This window comes from Mytilus galloprovincialis, chromosome 7, assembly GCF_965363235.1.
Source record: "Mytilus galloprovincialis chromosome 7, xbMytGall1.hap1.1, whole genome shotgun sequence".
Lineage (NCBI taxonomy): Eukaryota > Metazoa > Mollusca > Bivalvia > Mytilida > Mytilidae > Mytilus > Mytilus galloprovincialis.
Window position 1 is genome coordinate 25,773,315 of NC_134844.1, and position 20,325 is coordinate 25,793,639.

The 20,325-nt window shown below is 31.4% G+C and overlaps 1 protein-coding gene across 1 annotated transcript in view; it reads right to left on the reverse strand.

Annotated features, from left to right (window-relative positions):
• Positions 1–20,325, reverse strand: part of LOC143082639 (MAM and LDL-receptor class A domain-containing protein 2-like) — a 137,783-nt gene that overhangs the window by 28,945 nt on the left and 88,513 nt on the right. The window contains exons 116-142 of the mRNA XM_076258434.1: positions 19,947–20,203; positions 19,225–19,312; positions 18,745–18,861; positions 18,272–18,409; positions 17,942–18,067; positions 16,746–16,876; positions 15,775–15,979; positions 15,201–15,350; positions 14,919–15,028; positions 13,129–13,293; positions 12,197–12,287; positions 11,559–11,717; positions 10,519–10,653; positions 9,939–10,070; positions 9,376–9,509; positions 8,906–9,029; positions 8,102–8,236; positions 7,036–7,295; positions 6,200–6,290; positions 5,477–5,617; positions 4,733–4,998; positions 3,864–4,218; positions 3,166–3,296; positions 2,574–2,706; positions 1,569–1,721; positions 1,044–1,202; positions 349–476 (exon numbers count right to left, since the gene is read on the reverse strand). Of these exons, the coding sequence (XP_076114549.1) occupies positions 349–476; positions 1,044–1,202; positions 1,569–1,721; positions 2,574–2,706; positions 3,166–3,296; positions 3,864–4,218; positions 4,733–4,998; positions 5,477–5,617; positions 6,200–6,290; positions 7,036–7,295; positions 8,102–8,236; positions 8,906–9,029; positions 9,376–9,509; positions 9,939–10,070; positions 10,519–10,653; positions 11,559–11,717; positions 12,197–12,287; positions 13,129–13,293; positions 14,919–15,028; positions 15,201–15,350; positions 15,775–15,979; positions 16,746–16,876; positions 17,942–18,067; positions 18,272–18,409; positions 18,745–18,861; positions 19,225–19,312; positions 19,947–20,203 (4,214 nt within the window). The remainder of the gene's footprint in view (positions 1–348; positions 477–1,043; positions 1,203–1,568; positions 1,722–2,573; positions 2,707–3,165; positions 3,297–3,863; positions 4,219–4,732; positions 4,999–5,476; positions 5,618–6,199; positions 6,291–7,035; positions 7,296–8,101; positions 8,237–8,905; positions 9,030–9,375; positions 9,510–9,938; positions 10,071–10,518; positions 10,654–11,558; positions 11,718–12,196; positions 12,288–13,128; positions 13,294–14,918; positions 15,029–15,200; positions 15,351–15,774; positions 15,980–16,745; positions 16,877–17,941; positions 18,068–18,271; positions 18,410–18,744; positions 18,862–19,224; positions 19,313–19,946; positions 20,204–20,325) is intronic.

Here is a 20,325-nt window from a genome sequence, read left to right on the forward strand (position 1 = left end):
CTATCAATGTGAATAAGTACCTATCGATTATTACCATGTTCTTCAAATTTATCATAAAGTCACAAATTCTCTCGGACAATAAATATCTTGTTGTCAAGTAAACATCATTCTTTAAGCCAAAGAAAAGCAATAACTACTGTTCCTTGGCTTTGATTTTTGGCAAATGCTAGCACTGATTTTGTTTCAAAAATTTATAAATTGTAACCTTTTTTTTTTTGTCAGTTAATCTATATAACAAATTTTATTGCTATAGCATACAGCATAAAAAAAGAAAACATGTTTTAAACTTTCTCTTTTCTTAATTTCTTCAACAAATTTTAATAAAATAATCTGCTAAACAAAAAATACCTGAACAGTTGCCTGAGTCTGGCCTGATACAGATGACAATGCATGTGGGGTCACATAAACTTGTCCATATGCCCATTGGTTGCCTTGATTTCCTTGCTTTGTCCATAATGGTGTTCCAAGAGTTGTCCCTATGAAGAAAAATAACCCATGAATTTTCACTAAACTTTGGTATAGAAACATGGTTACCTGAACTTCAGGTACACAACAATATATCTATTATATTACTGTAAATTCAGAAATTATTGTGTGCATTTATTATTGCAATTTTGTCATTTTAGACTAAAATGAAGTTTTATTTTATTGCAATATTGAGAAAAGTCTTATTTAATTCATATACAAAATTTCAAAATACAAGTTTAAAATATTGCCATTATAACCCTGTCACATTTTTCGCAATTATGAAAAGATCACAATAACTTCTGAATTTACAGTAATCAAAATGTATAATGGGTACTCAATAAGGGATATTATATACAATTAAGCCCCTCTCCCCAGACTTGGGAATAGGAGAAAAATATTGATAAATATTTGCTAGAAAACAATATTTATTAGTTGTATGCATGTTATAATACATGACAAAAAACTAAAAGCTGGTGTTGGGTATACTTGATATCAAAAAACAACTTAACAAAGCAAGTTTACAAAAATAAACATTTAAAAGTCTTTTGTGGGATAATATATAGATCGAAGATTACCTGATTTAGCATAGAAGTTCATGAGATATATATTTTCTCCGTACATATGGTACCAAAACTTGACACACTTCCCACTGTCCATCATGAACACGCTTGGACTTATAATTCTGGCCGTATCATTTCGTTTTCTTCCTGATGACTCGGTGTAAATATAGTACCCTGAAAATATACACAAACATTTTACAGTATATTATTTAAAAAATCCTAAAATGTTTCAATCATACCAACTGTTTAAATAACTGTAAAAGAGTTATTCAAAAGGTTTAATACTGTATGGAGCAAAATTGCTTAGTTCAGAGAAAACCAAATTTCCCTTTTTCAGTGACACTTAAAATTGAGAGAATGAAAAATAGTCTTTGTGAAAAAAATGTTTGTTGCTATAGTAAGGAATGTTAAACACAATAAAGGAATTATTACGATCGTAAAATATTCAAAAGTTAGTAAATGAACTCTCTATTCTATGGGATAATATCTTAATGTTATCTGCTGATCTCTGTGTACTATAAGATAATATTTTAATGTTACCTGCTGAACTCTGTGTACTATGGTCATATGGAGGACCTGTTGAGACTGAAGTAGTAGTTCCTCTTTTTATTGTCCACTGGAACTGATCCGTTTGGTCTTGAGTCCATTGACAAATGTTATTACCATCAAAGTTACAGTCAACATTTGTTGGTGCTGAAAAAAACAATTAGTAATCATTAAAAAATAAACAGAGAACACTAATTTTTTGTATTTTCAAGTTCTAAATAATAGTTATTCCCCCTGCAGATAGAGATCAACAATTTCCGCACCTTAAAAATTTGCAATAAATTTTTGAGGGATCTATAGGTAGCTTGTTCTCACGGCTAAATTTCAGCCCCTATCATAAATTTGTCTTGTTATACTGATAAACATTTTACAGTCAAACTATGTTCTTTTTCAATGATATAACACTTAGAATAATCTATACAATACAGAAAACAAGAATGTGCCCCTAGTATGCCCCATCCACACTATCATTTTATATGTTCAGTGGACCTTGAAAATAGGGTAAAAACTCTAATATGGCATAAAAATTAGAAAGATCATATCATAGGGAATATGTGTACTAAGTTTTAAATTGATTAGACTTCAACATCACCAAAAACTACTTCAACTAAAAATTTTAACCTGAAGCGGGACAGACGGATGAACAGACGTACAAATGGACACACAGACCAGATAACAAACTGCAAACCAACTTATTTTTGCGAGCTATTTATTTTTCGTGACTTTCGCAAGTAGAAAAATAACGGGAATATAAATTGTCGCGAATATGTAAAACTTGGATCTTTCCTTAATGAACTTCATCAAGTAAATCATAAAATCGAGATATTAAATAGCCGCCAAGTGGTCAAGAAAGGGTAAAACGCGAAATATAGAATCCTTGAAAATAAATGGGGCATAAAAACTTATAAAACTAGCATCTGTGTCCCTGAATGCAAGAAATTAAATCATGTTACAATGCTGTATCTTTTAATGTATAGGAAAACGTTACGTTGATCTTACCATATGTAACAGTGGTTCCTGGCATCATGGTTGTTGTGGCAACAGTCTGGTTACAGAATCCAGTATGGACCTGAATGTCGTCAATAGCGATATCACCTGCATATCCTCCTCCAACTTCTCCATCAAAGGTCACCTTCAAAATAAAATTGATAATAGTAGTATCAAGAAGGCAATACAATGAGAAGGAAATATTCTAAAATTCAACTTTTAACATTCTCATTGAACTAAAGAATGAAAATGAGAATTATTTTTGTTTATTTCCTTAATTCAACTGAGCCTTACATGACATTTTCAGTAAATAAGTGAGAAGTTAGTTACTATTTCAAAACATAGCAATTTGTTGAAAACTTTTATTTAAATTCTTCAAGATTGATAACTTGCATTTTTTTTTAAATTGTTGCATTTGTTGTTAAGCTAAGAAAAAAGTGGCAAAATAAATCTATTTTCATTCAACATGTTGAAAAATTCAAATCCCTATGCAAGAAGTTTGTGTATAAGAACTTCATAAAAGTTATGTAGCCTTGTGCTTGTTTTTTTTTTTTATAGATATCTCCCTGTCACATCATTGACAGATAGGTTATGGAAACCTTACCTGCCACATTTTTGACGGACTTGTGATGTAGACTTGTGATTGTTTCCATATATTTCCTTGGTTTCCTGTGGCATTCCATAACATAAGTGTTTGAGTCTGATCTGGTTTGTAAAGTCTTAATGATCCAATATCTATAATAACAAGTTTTAACTCAATTTGATTGTGTCCAATATTAGGCTTATTCTTTTGTTCATTTCAGAAAAAAAGAAAGAATATGAGATACCAGTCCATGACATGACACAAAATCAGTACATGTACAGCAAAAAAACACAAAAGAAAAGGAACAGGGTATTTTAAGGATCTATTTTTAAATGAGAGTATAATCAACAAAATAATTCAAGATTTACCATTGGAATGACTTTTTTAAATAGATAACATTTGACTTTCTATCGACCCTTTAAGTCCTTCATTGGATTTAACAACTTGATACATAAGTTAGAGGCCATCATGTTGCTAGCACCACTGCACAGGTTTTTTTGTGTGTTTTATCATAACCAGTTTGTCTAGATGGGCAAAGCAGAAGATTTTTGTACCCCACCAAATTTTGTGCACATATACTGTTTCAAGTCGAGCTATCTTGACCTGTAGTTGCTTGTCTATTTGTTTTTGCAAGTCTGTCTTTTTTCAAGAGAAGAGCCAGGTGATTGATGTATTATCTATTTGGTATGTGTTCCCCCTTTTTTAAGTATGATTCTTACCTGCTCCATACATGTGATACCAGAAAGAGAAGCAGGAACCAGTTGTTTGGGGGAAATATTGACTGTAGAACCAGGCTCTATCTCCCTTGGTACGACCTGATGATTCAATGAACATGTAGAATCCTTGATCTGTGCCTGTCGTGTGATCAACTGATGGTCCAGTATTAGGGGTCAAAGTTCCTCCTGTTGATCTTAACCAATCAAACTGATCACCAACACGTGTGTTCAGATAACCACAAGTGTCAGATTCGAAATCACAATTTCCAGGTGCTGGGCAAGCACCCGGTAACACAGCCAAATCATCAACAGCTATATCTCCTTGGTAACCATTACCCATAACTCCTTCCAGGATGATCTACAAATGTTGATTTATATTAGCTGTCTGGATCAATCATTTTTACTGATAGAATATCTGAACTCATTCTTCTAGGAATTCATTAATATTTATTGATTTCATGGATTGGGGTTAACCAAGAATTTAAGTGACCAAAAGACAAATGAGTCAGGACAATATGGCCCATATTTGGCTATAAATGTCTTCAATTTCCAATTACAGGAAGTTGTAAATAGTTTTGGAAAATATAAAACAAAATTCACATATGATGCATAACCATTGTAGGAAATAAACCATGAGGAAATCAGTATATTAAAAATAACCACTTTATGTTGGATTTGAAAAGAATGGTTAAACCTAACTAACAACTTGATAAGTAGTGGAAAAATGTTAATACATATAAGAACGCTTCTCTTAAATCATTTTGTTGTTATTTGAGTGTGGCCAATTTTTCCCCAAAAAAATCAAAAATGTGAAAAAATAACTCAATTCAATTCATCATTTTTCTTAATTTAGTAAAATATCTATCATTTACCTGATATTGCTGAGTTGGATTGAGTTGAACAGTAGCATAATACCAGAGATCTGGTTGATTTCCTTGTTGTACCCATACCAGCTTGTCATTGGAGTTCTGTTGTCTGATGTAAACATTTAACTTGCCAATACTAACACCATGCATGTGATACCAGAAAGTCAGACATTCCTTTCCACTTTTTGGGTCCGGAAGAAACATAGGACTATTAAGGCGAGCTTTATCTCCTATTCGTCTTGGTGATGAAGCCTCAGTGTATATGTAATAACCTTTGAATAAATTGAGATTTTATTCACATATGTGCTACTTTGAAAGGTAAAGAGGAATTCAATAATTGATAAAAAGTTTTTTCTTGAATTTGAAGAGACATCAAAGAGTGATTCTTAGAGATAGGATTCAGTATAAAAAATTATATAGATTCATTCTATGGAACATCATTTTATGGACTGAATTTTGGTTTCATTTATATTCATGGCTACTAATTTTTATGGTTTGAATAGCATTTTCTAGGATTTTGGATTTCATTGGTTTTACACTTTGTACATACAAATTATAGGAATTTATACTTTGTTGAAACTCTGTGATCTTCTTTTCCACATGAAATCAGCAAAAACTGGTATTCCATGAATAATAATCACATTACAGTTTTTAAAGGGAGAATAATATTTTATGTACAAATAAGCCTCAAAAACATAAAAATTGTTCTGTATTAACAATAAACTTTCACAGTGAAAACTAGATGCTTACCATACTGGCTTTCAGTTGTGTGGTCATACAATGGGCCGGTTCCAGTAGAACTGGTGCCATTCCTATCTCTCTTCCAATCAAACTGATCTGATGATAATTCCTGTGTCCAATCACAGATATCTGCTTCAAAGTCACAAAGTCCTGCAGTAAACACAATGTCATTAAATGTCTGAATAAAACAACATTGTGTATAAAATTTGTTTTATTTATAAATATGATATCACCTTGTAATATATACCTCATGTGGTTTGATTGCCAATTGGAACAACTATCCAACAGAGATTGAAGATTGTGGATTTAGTCAAGCCACTTTTATATGCTTTGACTCCTTTATAAAGACTTTTCTTGTAATGTTCTTGATTTAAAATATTAACAATGAAATTCTGTAAATTAAATGTGGAATGTGACACAGATGATGCTCCCACTAGCATACACTATCATAAAGTGAAATAACCCAAGAACAGTAAAAGTGAACCTACCAAAATTTGTACTTTTTGAGGTAATAAACATTGCATATAAGATTCATAACAACTTAATTTACTGAACAGAAACCAATTTCAGGATGTAAGAAATTAACCAGGGTAAAACTTAATTTCCCACGACCTTACAGCATGAGCATAAAAATATCTTGGAATTATTTTTTTCATATGATATCTCAATTTATCAAAACTTACAAATTTGAATTATACAAATCAATAAAGGGTCTATAGAAGTTTTAATTACTTGTTGGTGGACACTGGTCATTAACCATGCTGATATCATCCAAAGCTATGTCTCCTTGCCAACTAAGACCTACAACACCTTCAAACAGGATCTGTAAAAAATGTTGATATAGTTACATAGTCATCAACATCAAAAATAAGATATGTAAAGTAGACGGTTACCGTAATTACAAAGTCACCATGTAAACTTACATACACAAGACCAAATATAAGATATGTAAAGTAAAGATGCATATGGCATGAAGTGTTTTTTCTTCTGTTTTACATGAATTTGAAAAAAATACTTATCCCAAAAGAATTGAAACACGAATCAATGCTTCATATTCATTTTTGCTGTTCTATATAAATGTTATTTGGTGTTAAGAACTATTAGTTGATTGACCTCTATTTAGTGTGTACTATTAAGATTGACCTCTATTTAGTGTGTACTATTAAAATTGACCTCTATTTAGTGTGTCTATTAAGATTGACCTCTATTTAGTGTGTACTATTAAGATTGACCTCTATTTAGTGTGTACTATTAAAATTGACCTCTATTTAGTGTGTCTATTAAGATTGACCTCTATTTAGTGTGTACTATTAAAATTGACCTCTTTTTGTTGTATACTATTAAGATTAACCTCTATTTAGTGTGTCTATTAAGATTGACCTCTATTTAGTGTGTACTATTAAGATTGACCTCTATTTAGTGTGTACTATTAAGATTGACCTCTATTTAGTGTATACTATTAAGATTGACCTCTATTTAGTGTAGTGTGTACTATTAAGATTGACCTCTATTTAGTGTGTACTATTAAGATTGACCTCTATTTCTTGTTTACTATTAAGCATACAAACCTTAAATGGTGTTCTACTGGTAACTGTCCTGGTGGCTTTTCTCCATACATTTCCTTGTGTTTTAGATGTGGTCCAGATCATTGACTTGTTTCCGTCTGTAGTTTGTTGGTAGACATTCAGCGTGTTTACATGGGCACCAAACATGTGATACCAGAATGTTAAACATACACCGTTTGCTTGAGGTTGCTGGATACCAGTAGATAATACAGCTCTGTCACCCTGATGTCTCGGTGAGGAAGTCTCAATATAGATATAATATCCTAAATGTAAAAAAAAATGTTTAAACCCACAAATAACTTAAGATCTCAGAAAGTATATACACTGAGTAATGCCCCAAAACAAATTATTGATACTACAAGCTAATCAATTTTTGTAATTTTGCTTATTTGAATACCACAAATATAAATGGCCAACAAAAAGCATACTGCACTTAATACATATTGTAGTTCGTAAAAAAAAATGCCATTTCAACCGAAACTTTCGGGACAATTTTCTCTATTACAGTGCAACAAGGCTTCAGTTAAATAGATACTTCTGTATTTAAAAATGGAATTAACTATGGAACCATCTTCATAACACATTCCATAGAAATATTAGAAGACAACGTTAAAAACTTGTGTTGAATTCATTTGTCATTTTGAATAATAAAACATGTTTAAACTGTTTCATTGAAAGAAATTAAAATAAACTATCATTAACTGTCATGTTGAAGAAGAAAACCAATTTCAGACTTGAACATTTATAAGATTGACAAATGAAGATTATGATTGATTGATTGATGAGGGGATAGGACCTTTATTGAGACTCCGGGATTGGGTGTTTTTAAAGTCGGGATTTCGGGATTGACCATTTCGGGATACCAGAATTCTTTTTAAAATTTTGGGATGTCGGGATTTAATTTAAATCTGGGACTTCGGGATTTCGTGTTTTTAAGCCTGGGATTTCGAGATCTGGACCCCTCCTCAAATTCACAACCTCAGTTTTGACTGGCTAGTGATTACAGTAGTAGAACACCTGTCCCCCCCCCCCTGGACAAGTTAAGATGCATGCATTATCCTCATTTCACCTGTTCCAGTTGTGTGATCTCTATCTGGACCAGTCCCTCTGGTTGGTGAAGCTTGATTAGTTCTAGTCCAATCAAAATCATCCTTTGTATCTTGGAAATATCCACAGAAATCAGATTCAAATGTACAGTTCAAAGCTACAAAACAAATATTTCAGCAGTTAATTTTCAGTAGGAGATATAAAACTACTTTTACACTATGGAATAAAAAGACATTATGAAAAATTGAAAATCAATTAAATAGATATGACTAGAAATTAAAATAAATAAAAATTTTTGTGTAATGTCAATCAACAGAAACACCTAAAAGTACTGTAGAAAATCAGGAGGAATTCTAAACAACTAAAATAAAACTATATACATATTTGGAAGTAGAGTTCCTGACTATGCAGTATGGACTTTGCTCAAAGAGCTTGTCTAAAGTTATGATCTAAGTAAGTGATTGTCCTTTTTATAATTGCTTTTCATCCCTTTTGAATTTAATATTTATGAATAAAATTAAAAATAAAATGGAAAGGTCTCATGAAATTGTTTCTAGCTTTATTAGACTATGAGTAAATAATTATGCACAGCTGGAAAAGTGGTGTGAATATTTTCCTTTCCTTCAATCGACCTTGATGGGATGTCTAATGATCTCTAGAGGTCTTTTATATTAACCAGCGTTGTTGGATTACTGTCACATTAACATTTACCCCTTTGTTCATCTTTCCATAAGTATTATAAATGCTTTTGCAGCATATGTAATTTTTTTTATAAAAGAGATGATTTTTAACAGTAAAACATGTTTATATATTATGTTTTTCTTACTTTTATCCGTGAAGATTTGTGTGGGACTGCAGTCTACAAATTTGACATCATCAATAGCTATATCTGCATTGGGTACATTAGACAAGGAACCAAAGCCTTTGTTAGGGAAGGCTTGGAATCTTAGCTGTAAAACAAAAATATGTTTAAAAATCACCTTTGTTTCTGTTTTATGTGTTAATATTCAATTACAAGAAAGCAATTAAAACTCAATACATTATTCCTTTTAATTATCCATATCTAAAAATAAACAATACTACCACATTGTTTTTTAAATTTAAAAAATGAAGTAAAATTTTTACATGCAAAAAGTGCTGACAATATAATTAAGATATACAATAAGAGTTTGAAATGTATACATTAATTTATTGTTTTATAATTGAATTTTAAAAAAATGCATTCATACATATAGTATGCATCAACAATGTACAGCCTCATTTTCAGACCGCTGAACATTCACCCATTAAACTAACCTTATAACCTGCTGAAAGTTGACCAATGTCTGCTGAGGCATTCTTCCATCCACTGCCTTGGGAACCAGTCTTGTACCAGATCAGAGTTCTTTGAGTAGGTTTATTAGAGTTGATAACATAAAGTTGAACATTGCCTATATCATAACAATATCAACATATACTGTAAATTCAGAAATTATTGCGAGGTTTATGATTGCAAAAAAAGTGACAGTGTTATAGTCACAATAATTTAAACTCACATTTTGAAATTTTTTATATGAATTAAACATGATTTTTCTCAATATGGCAAAAATTAAAGTTGCATTTAAGTCCAAAATGACAAAATCGTAATAATATATGCCCGCAATAATTTTTGAATTTACAGTAATGTGTTTGACTAATGTTATTCAAATTACTGTAAACTCAAGAATTTTGATGTGCATTATTTTTTGTGATTGTTGAAACATGATACAAAACTCAAATAATAATGATTTCAGAAAATGTTGCATTCAAAAGTATCAGATTGAGAATCACATCCACAGCAAACACAGACTTATAAAATGTAAAATCTTTAATTCAATTACCTGCCAAAGCCCCATTCATATTGAACCAAAATGTGATATGACAACTTGCTGCAGTGGCTTGGAATACAGGTGTGTCCAGGTAGGCTCTGCTGAAAAAGGTACCAGTAGATCCCTCCACCAACATGTAATGTCCTGAAAGTTAAACATTCCAAATATAACATAATAAAATTGATTCTATCAGAATTTGTTTGATAGGAGATTCCTGATCTTTTGAAATCTTTAAATAAACTTCCGCTATTTTATTACAGTTTTTAAGGTAGTGCTAATCACCTCGACTTAAGTTAATTTGACTCTTTTACTTTTCATAAAATTTTGACAAAATATTATACGCTTTGACCCCTTGATAAAAATATATATTTTAAAAAACTTGACATTATTTTCATTAGATATTAAGCAGTTTGACAAACACAAATTATGATCACTGAAAAGCTTAATGTTTCCTCAACAATAGAAAATGATTAAAATGTTCAGTTGAATATTACAGAGTTATCTCCCTGTAGTGTTATGTACAATCTTAAATAACAGAATTTGCTTAATCAGGTTAATAAAAGCTAAGCATACCATGTACTATCATACTGACCTTGTGCATTATTTGTGGTGTGATCACTTGATGGACCTCCTGTTCCTGGAGAAGAACCTTGGAAGATATGCCAATTGTAACGTCCAGTACTGGAATCTTTCCAGCCACATTGATTTTTCTCAAAGTTACATGATCCTGTATACAAATACTTTATTAAAATGTATGAATTTTATTTCTTTAAAAACATAAAAATATCTAACTTACATTTTCAACAATATCTCTCTTACACATTGTGCAATTGAATGTATTGAAATATATTCAAAAATGAATTGAACTAGAATTACATTTTGTTTTATCTAAAGAAAATCTATTCTAAATAATAATATAATAAATGACAGAAAGGGGAACAGTCAATAAACATGAAGAGACAACCATCTTCAGTTACAAATCCATAAACAAGGGGGTACAAACATCTTCAGTTTATCTCGTCTGAGTTATTGAAATGTCATATTGGATAATTTGTAGTAAACAAGGAGAAGAAAACAATCTTCTTAGTTGGTAAAATGTCATTTTTCAGTTATTTGTAATAAACAAGGGGGAGACACCCATCTTCTGAGTTAGTGAAATGTCATATTGGGTAATTTGTAATATTAAAACAAGGGGAGACACTAATCTTCCGAGTTGGTAAAATGTCATTTTTCAGTTATTTGTAATAAGCAAGGGGGAGAAAACCATCTTCTGAGCTAGTGAAATGTCATTTGGGGTAATTTATAATAAAAAGGGGGAGTGAACAATCTTCTGAGTGAGTTATGTCATTTTTCAATTATTTGTAATAAACAAGGGGGAGACAACTATCTTCTGACTAAGTGAAATGTCGTTTTTCAGTAATTTGTTATAAACAAGGGGGAGACCACCACCTTCTAAGTTAATCAAATGTCATTATTCAGTAATTTGTGATAAACAAGGGGGACAACCATCTTCTAAGTAAGCAAAATGTAATTTTTCAGATATTTGTAATAAGCAAAGGGGAGTGAACCATCTTGGGAGTAATTAAAATGTTAAATTGTGTAATTTGTATTATTCAAAGGGAGACAACTTACCACAGTTAGCTTCATCAGATTTGTCTGCACACTGGTATGTAAAATCACACAATTGGAAATTAGGTATACATTTTGTTCCAGTGACACACTGAGTACTGTTAGCTCCACATGGATTAGGAGTGGTTGCTGGTCCTGGGGTGCCAGTTGGTATTGTACCTGCTAAAATGATAAAGAAATACAATGAAATGAATTGGAATGAAAAGTTTTTGAAAAAAAGGTTTCTTTTTAGCTCTGAATACAAATATATTTCATTGAGACTATTTTTTTTTAATATAAGATGAAATTCACATTTTATTTGTAAACAAGAACGTGTCCAAAGTACAGGGATGCCCCACTAGCACTATAATTTTCCATGTTCAGTGGACCGTAAAATTGGGGTCAAAACTTTTAATTTGGAATTAAAATTAGAAAGATCATATCATAGGAAACATGTGTACTAAGTTTGAAGTTGATGTGACTTCAAGTTCATCAAAAACTACCTTGACCAAAACAAAAACTTTAACATGAACTTCGCACTATCATTTTCTATGTTCAGTGGACCGTGAAATAAAAAAATGGTTGACCATTTTTTCACAAATTTTTGAGAGGAAGGATTACAAATTTGCACCTTCTATAAAATATATTTTTTCTATATTTACCTGCAACCAGCATACATCCATCAGAGAATGATAAATCATCAATAGCTATATCTCCTTTGTAACTACTACCGACCACACCTTCTACTAATACCTGAAAAATGGAAAGAAATAAACATGAAGAAAATCATCGTCATATAAAAAATAAATCTACAAAAGAAACACAGCTTGTTTGTTCATATAGAAATCAATACAGTGTACTAAAAAATAAGATTTTTGGGAGAATTTCAGCACACTCAGTGGTAGTTCTTCTCAAACAAATAACTTTAACATGTTAAGGTGAGATTCAAATAAGAATATGTTTGTAAAACAGGGTCGCTTTTTCATGCCCTGCTGGTTAGAAAAGGGTTCCTTTTTTATGTCCTGCTGGTGAGAACTGAGATTTTTTTTAAACAAAGTATTTGTCTAGAACAGGATTGTTTATTTAACGGTTTAAGATGCAGTCTATAACCCAGGTCTAGAACAGCATCTATTTTATACGGTCTAGAACAGGGTATACATTTTTCTGAGCGTGTCTGGAACAAGGTATGTTTTCAATATTTCTGTTTACAAGTTAGAAAGGAGATATAGCTATTGATGATTTATCATTCTCTGATGGATGTATGCTGGTTGCAGGTAAATATAGAAAAAATATATTTTCTAGAACAAGGTATGTTTTCAATATTTCTGTTTAGAAGTTAGAACAGGATATGTTTTTCAATGTTTTCTGGTTTGAACAGGGTATGATTTGGCAAGTGCTGTTGGCACAGTTATACCTGAAAGGAGAGTTAGTTAACCCCCCCCCCCCCCCAAATGAACAGGTGAATAAGCTGACAGAAAAAATAATATACACACACTTTCTACAGCAGTCAGAGAATAAAAAAAAAATTTACAGAGTTGTAGCTTCATGAATAATGCGTGTTAAATGAAGTTATTTGAATTCACAATGATCTAACCTGGAATGGATTGTTTTCTAGTATCTGTATATCTCTCCTTTCAAAGAAATCTCCAACATTTCCAGACTTGGTCCATATCTTTTTGAGTGGTCCTCCAACAGCTGTTCTGGTGTAGACATTCAGTGTTCCAATTCCACTTCCAAACATGTGGTAGTATAGTCGGAACTTTAATTATAGACAATAATTATATGATAGAAAAGAAAGGATATGGAGATCCATTCATGACACAAAATCAGTACATGCACAGCAAAAACAGAAAAAAGAAGGAGCAACAGTGTTTTCCTTGAGACAGCCTCAATTATAAATGAAAATTATGGCTAATTTAAAAAACAAAGCAGATCTGTACAAAAAGGAATATAAATCTTGATTAGATTATGATATTTATCCATTAAAAATAGTTTCACTCTTAAAATTTAACTACAGAGTATTGATCAAATTGTCATAATTACATTATAATAGGTTATTCTGATTGGCTACACTGCAATCTCGCGTTATTCCTTAATCAACATCATCACACAATAAAATTTATCATTCATGTTGACACAGGTCCCACAAAAAGTGCACAGGTAAATTAAATAAAAACTTGATAAAAATCATGTTTTCATTATCCTACCTAAAAAATGTAATTATAAGTATTGAAGGATTCTTTTTGTAACTTCATAGGGTTGTAAAAGCGTTGACTGTGGGCACATTTTTAGAATGAAGCACGGAAATGTACTTCGGTCAACGCTTTTACACCCCAATGAAGTTACAAAAAGAAGCTGTCAGTTCTTAAATAAAAGGGAGAAAGTAGATGAATATGTTATCAATTTATTACAAAAATATATACTAACTCTAGTTTATGCTTTTATCCACACATTTACACACAAATAAGTATAACTGTAACATGACCAATCTGGCATTAGTGGTCTTTAAGTGGTCTTATTAATAATAAATCAGTAATACGATTAAATTTTACGATTTACTTCATTAGTTCGTTTTTTATCTAATTTTGTGTAGATCTACATCTAAATGTGCAACCTCCGTCGTGCAAGGCTTAGTCTTACTTTAAACGAAATGCTAACTCAAAAATTGTGGAATGCAAACCAATGTGAATGTACTCAATGCATACGTGATAGTACGAGTAACATGAATAAAGAAACAAGCAAACAAAGCAAAAAAAAGGTCGTACGGTGACCTATAGTTGTTAATTTCTGTGTCATTTTCGTCTCTTGTGGAGAATTGTCTCATTGGCAATCATACCACATCTTCTTTTGATAATTAATCATTTCAAATTGAAACACTCCACATTATTTTCAGAGACAACAAGAGAAAAGGAAAGAATAATTGGTTTCAGACATATTCAATTCTACGAGATCAAGAAGTTTTTTTTGTTTTTTTTTCAATCTGAAGTTATGACAGACGCTATAATAGTTGATACAGTGTATTTGATTATTAAAAGTCAAACTTCGCCAGGAATCCTCAAAGACAAGCCTTATAATGCCAAAGGACAATAATCAATTCTAAAAGCGTAAATTTATGACTTTGATGAAAGGTTGTCAAATTGACGCTCATACCACATCTTAAATCTATGTGTAGGGTACTAATGATAAGGCTTTCAAACCCCAATTTAAACTATACTGGTTAACCGGTTAATCGGTCGAACGATTATCCGAGTAACCAGTTAGGCAAAAGTGTAGGATTTGACAACACTACTTATTATATACTCTTGTAGTAAAACACTGCATCAGTTTAATCTAAATTGACACTTTTCTATCTTATCAGTTTGAACCCAAGTAAATAAAACTTACTGTGCAGACTGAGTTTTGATTTTTTGTATTGATGGCTAATGTTGGACTGACAATTCTTGCTACATCTCCAGGCTTCCTGGGTCTTGAGGATTCTATGAACATGTAATATCCTATAATGAAAAAAAGAACCTTTTAGTAAATACAGAAAGACAAGTTTATATAATCCATAGTTACTCATTGAAATTCAATGATAATCTTAACTTATACATTTGTAAGCTATCTGTACAAAAAGTCTTCCATTAAATGTTAACTGTCATGTCTTTTACATGTAAATGATCTTACCATTAGCAGTCCCTTTAGTGTGATCCCTGGATGGTCCGGTACCACCGCTAGCTGTATGGTCAGTTGCCCTTATCCAATCAAATGTATCAGTTGTGTCTTGACTCCACCCACACAAACTGGTTTCAAAATCACATCTTCCAGGAAATTTAGCTAAAGTACAAATAAAGAAACACTTAACTACATGTATTTAAATCTGAAAATTTTTCAAAAGCAATAAATTCATTGAACTCCAGATGTTTTTGTTTTTTTTGTTGTATCATTAAGTCTATAAACGGATAGAGAATGTGATACAAACACTACATTAGCCTGTACCTATGTATAGCAAATAACCTACTAATGTTGCGAAAAAATGTACTTCACTGTCGAATTTTATAAACTTAACACAGATACTACAATATAAATGTGGTCTACTTTGACGGTAAATCACCTGTAATTGTTAACTTTTTAAATATTGTGACTTGGATGGAAAGTTGTCTCATTAGAATTCATAACACATCTTCTTGTTATTTATAAAAGCCACTTAATATGATTGTATAGAAAGGGAAGTAATCTGTACAAAGGGGAGATAACCTACCACAATTCGCTTCATCACTATTGTCACCACAGTCATCAGTGAAGTCACACAGGGTATTTTTAGATACACAAGCTCCTCTGGTACACCTGAACTGATTGGACAGACATGATTGCTGTACTGCAGGGAAGTTACAGTTCATCAGTTGTATATCATCAAGAGCTATGTCACCACGCACATTAAATGTTCTGGTAGCTCTATATGCCAACTATAAACATAAAAAAAAATAGTTTACTTTTACACTAAAATATTAAACTTTCCAGAATCAAATAAATATAACATATTGTAGCATGCATATTTAACTATTTCAGTATAGCATGACTGCTTAATACAAATATTAATATAAATTGTAGTATGATAAATGTAAAAATAAGTTTAATTATAAGAATGGAATAAACATATTTCCACTTTTGATATTTATCTGAACTTTGTCTCTGAATGACCTTAGATCTGCTCAGAATTACTTTCTGATGTCAACAAAAGCAAGTCATTTTTCAATTGTGACGTCAAACTTTTTAAATTGTGATGTCAAATTTTACATGAACTTTTGTGATGTTACATTATGGTGGAACAAATTTGCAAACAAGTGTAAAAAGTCTATAACCATCATATATTTGGAGGATATACTGTAGAGCAACTTATTTTCGTGTGCGATTTATTTTCGTGAATTTCGTGAGTAGAAAATTAACGCATATTTAAATTGTCGCCAAAATGGTAAACTTGGATCTTTCCTTATTAAACTTCAACCAGTAAAGTTGAAAATCGTGAAATTAAATAGTCACGAAGTGGACTTGAAGGGTTAAATGTGAAATAAAGTATACGTGAAAATAAATTGGTTTACAGTATGCTTTTTAACTTTTTTGGATTCAAGCATCACTGATAAGTCTTTTGTAGACGATATGTGCGTCTGGCATTAATACAAAATTTAATCCTGGTATGTATGATGAGTTTATTTGACAGAATTATTTACTTACACTGAATGGTTGGGCTACTCTACCAATATCTACTGTTGCCTGAATCCACTTGTTGCCTTGGTTTCTGGATTGTTTCCAAATCTCTGTGTACTTGTTTCCAACTTGAATCAAAACTCTCAGGGTTCCAATACCTAAATTAACATTATTAAGTTAAAATCAAAACTCTCAGGGTTCCAATACCTAAATTAACATTATTAAGTTAAAATCAAAACTCTCAGGGTTCCAATACCTAAATTAACATTATTAAGTTAAAATCATTCTTCAAAAAATTCTTTCAAAATTAGAAAATTTTTAAAACTAAATTCTATCAACAATATGATCTTTTATTTTATTTCTCAATGCAAACATTTAATTAAAAATGCAGAATATGAAAAAATGCTATCAAAAACAAAAATGTGAATAACTATTTTTGCAAAACCTATCACATCCCAATTGTCTATATATATGGTATCAGGGGTTCAGCAAACAAGTAAAAACTATAGTCGCCGTCACGTAAAATTGGCACCATGTTTTTTGTCAAAATTTTCTTAAATATCGACCGCGTTTACTAAAGATCATGTTTTTCAATTAGCGGAATCAAATATCATTCCAAAAATCAACTACTGTCCTACCTTTTATTGTGTTTGCACTGTATAATCCTGACCTTCACATAATCCAAGATTAATTTGTATGGTGGAATCCGACATTGTTATTACCGGAAGTGTTGCCGTGGAGTTCCACGTGCTCTCAATTTTCTTGTGTCTCTCGGAGCTTTTCGTCATCTTTACGTAAAAAGCGCGGGAAATTGTATCATCAATGACAATGATATTACCGGAGAGTAACGAATGTTATGGAATAAGGGACCCTCATAGAAACCAAGATGGCGGTTATACAATGTAAATAATCTTGAAAAATGTGAAGGTCGGGATTATACAGTGCAAACACAATAAAAGGTAGGACAGTAGTGGATATTTGGAGAGGATTTTACTTCCGCTTAAAGAAAAACATCATCTTGAGTAAACGCGGCTGATATTTAAAAAATTTTTAACAAAAAACATGGTGCCAATTTTACATGACGGCGACTATACAATACTGTCAAAGTGTGACCTTACAAAGTTTAGCTAACATGTAAAATTTACAGTACTGTCAAAGTGTGACCTACCAAAGTTCAGCTGATAGGTAGAAACTACAGTACTGTCAAATGTGATTTTACTAACCTGATCCATACATATGGTACCAGAAATTGAGCTGACAGGTAGAACTGCATGCTTGTAACAGTGTTCCATCTAATTCTGCTGTACTAGTAAATGTTCCTTGGTTAGCATCAACATAGATGTAGTGACCTAAGCAACGAAAATAAATTACTTAAACATCATTTAAAAAAAATTATCTTGTTTTTTGCAGCAATCCTCTCATCTGTAATTTAATATTGTTAACCTACAGATAGTAAAAATGCAGAAAATATGGTTTGGAAAATGCTCTTCACTAATTACATTAATTCCAAAATGCCTACGAAGTAGTCGCCATATAACTAGGACAGTACTAACCTCTGGAATTTCCTATTGTGTGGTCAAATGCTGGTCCTGTATTGGCTGTGGCAGTTTGATTACCTCCTCTTGACCAGGTAAAGGCACCAGTTCCAAGTGTAGTCCAGGAACAGAAATCAGTTTCAAAATCACATGCTCCTGTAATATTAATAAACAAATTTTAGTCAGAAGCATGAATATTTTAATTATTTTTGCATATATTCTATTTTGGGTTTAGTCCATTCGACTTAGCAGCCATTTATATTTGCAATTTTTCTTCATCAATTTACATAATGGAAGACATACATTTTACTAATCATGACAATTTATAGTCACATTATTTTCCCTACTGACGAATTTTGCTAAATTTAATTGTTGCTATTTTCAAGATCATCATTCAATTACAAGAATGCAAATAAATTATCACTACAAAGCATGTATCTTAGTGATATACTAGAGGTAATATCAAATATAAATAACTGTTGGAAACTTACCACAGTCACTTTCATCCATTGCATTAGGACAATCATTTTTGAAATCACAAACTTTGTTCTGTGGTATTGTTGATCCTTTTCCATCTTGGCAATTGTAGGTTCCATTAGATGGTACTTCTGTGGTAACATAAATAATTATATTCAAACATAATGCAGATAGCTAATATGCAAAGCTTAAAAAAATCTTTATAGATCCTGATTGGTCGTCTCTTACAAACATTCCGATGTAATTTTTCTTTTTAGAATAGAGAAAAAAATAAACTAGTCTATTTATTTAATTTCAGAAACTACCTTTGATCTGAACCTTTTTCACTCAGATAACTTAAACCATGCTTAAGCAGGCTGCAGATGATACTTTTAAGTATTTGATGAACAACTAATTTCATAAATATACCAAAAAATACTTATATTTTACATGTTTAACAAGTACATAAAAAAAATTCAAAGTGCAGCTGTGATTATAGATGAAAAGATATTTACCTGTACTACAACTGAAGGGGTCAAGGACAAAGTCATCTACAGCAATATCTCCTTTGTAACTGCTGCCAACAGATCCTTCTACCAGTATCTAGTAATGAATAATTCCATTATTGATACTTTTGTTTATAAGAACTGTTTTTGCTGGTTATGGTTTTACACTTTTTCAATTGTATTTGCTTTTAAATGAATTGGAACTTTAGTAAAATATCTTCTCTAACATTGAAGTATAATTTTTACTTATTACTAATATATATTAGTTATTTGGATGGAGAGTTGTCTCATTGGCACTCACACCACATCTTCCCATATCTATAGATCTTTAAACCAAACCAATACTTACAAGAACTTCAAAACATAAATCTAATAATGGCTGAAAATATGCATTTTTGTAAATTTTTATTTAGTTGCAGCATTTAAGATAAATGAGATTTAAAATGTACATAAGATTTGTTGTGTAAAAGAAGTGTTCTCATTTTACAACTTTTTTTTACTTTCAACTAACATAAATACTGCCATTTTAGAGACAAAATTTTTATTATGAATGGGGGAATAGCGAATACATAATCTGTCATTGTGCAGCTCTTACATTAGTATAAATCCTACAACAATTGATTCAGAAATAGGACTTTAACTAAAAGAAAAGTATATTCTATTACTTAACCAAGCATTAGCCATATTATCAGCTCAAGATCTGTTATATATATGCTGTACATAACACTTACAGAGAAATCTTGATATGCTGCTTTTATTGGTACGATTGCCTGCTTCCAACTTGCACCTTGGTTTCCTGCTAATGATTTCAGTAATGTTTTGGTTCCATCAGTATACATGTAAGACACATTGAGTGCCCCTATACCAACACCATTCATATTGTACCAGTATTTAAAGCAGTATTCTGCATTAGGAATATTCTGTGATTGGATAATTGCATTATCACCTTGTACTCTAGGTCGACTGGCTTCGATAAACAGATAGTTTCCTACAATAATCTTTACATGTAATTATCATTATCAGAAAAATCTACTAGTTTCAATATATTGAGTCCTATAAGTCAAACAATGTATTTATCATTGTCCTGAGTATTATGGTTTTCATATACAG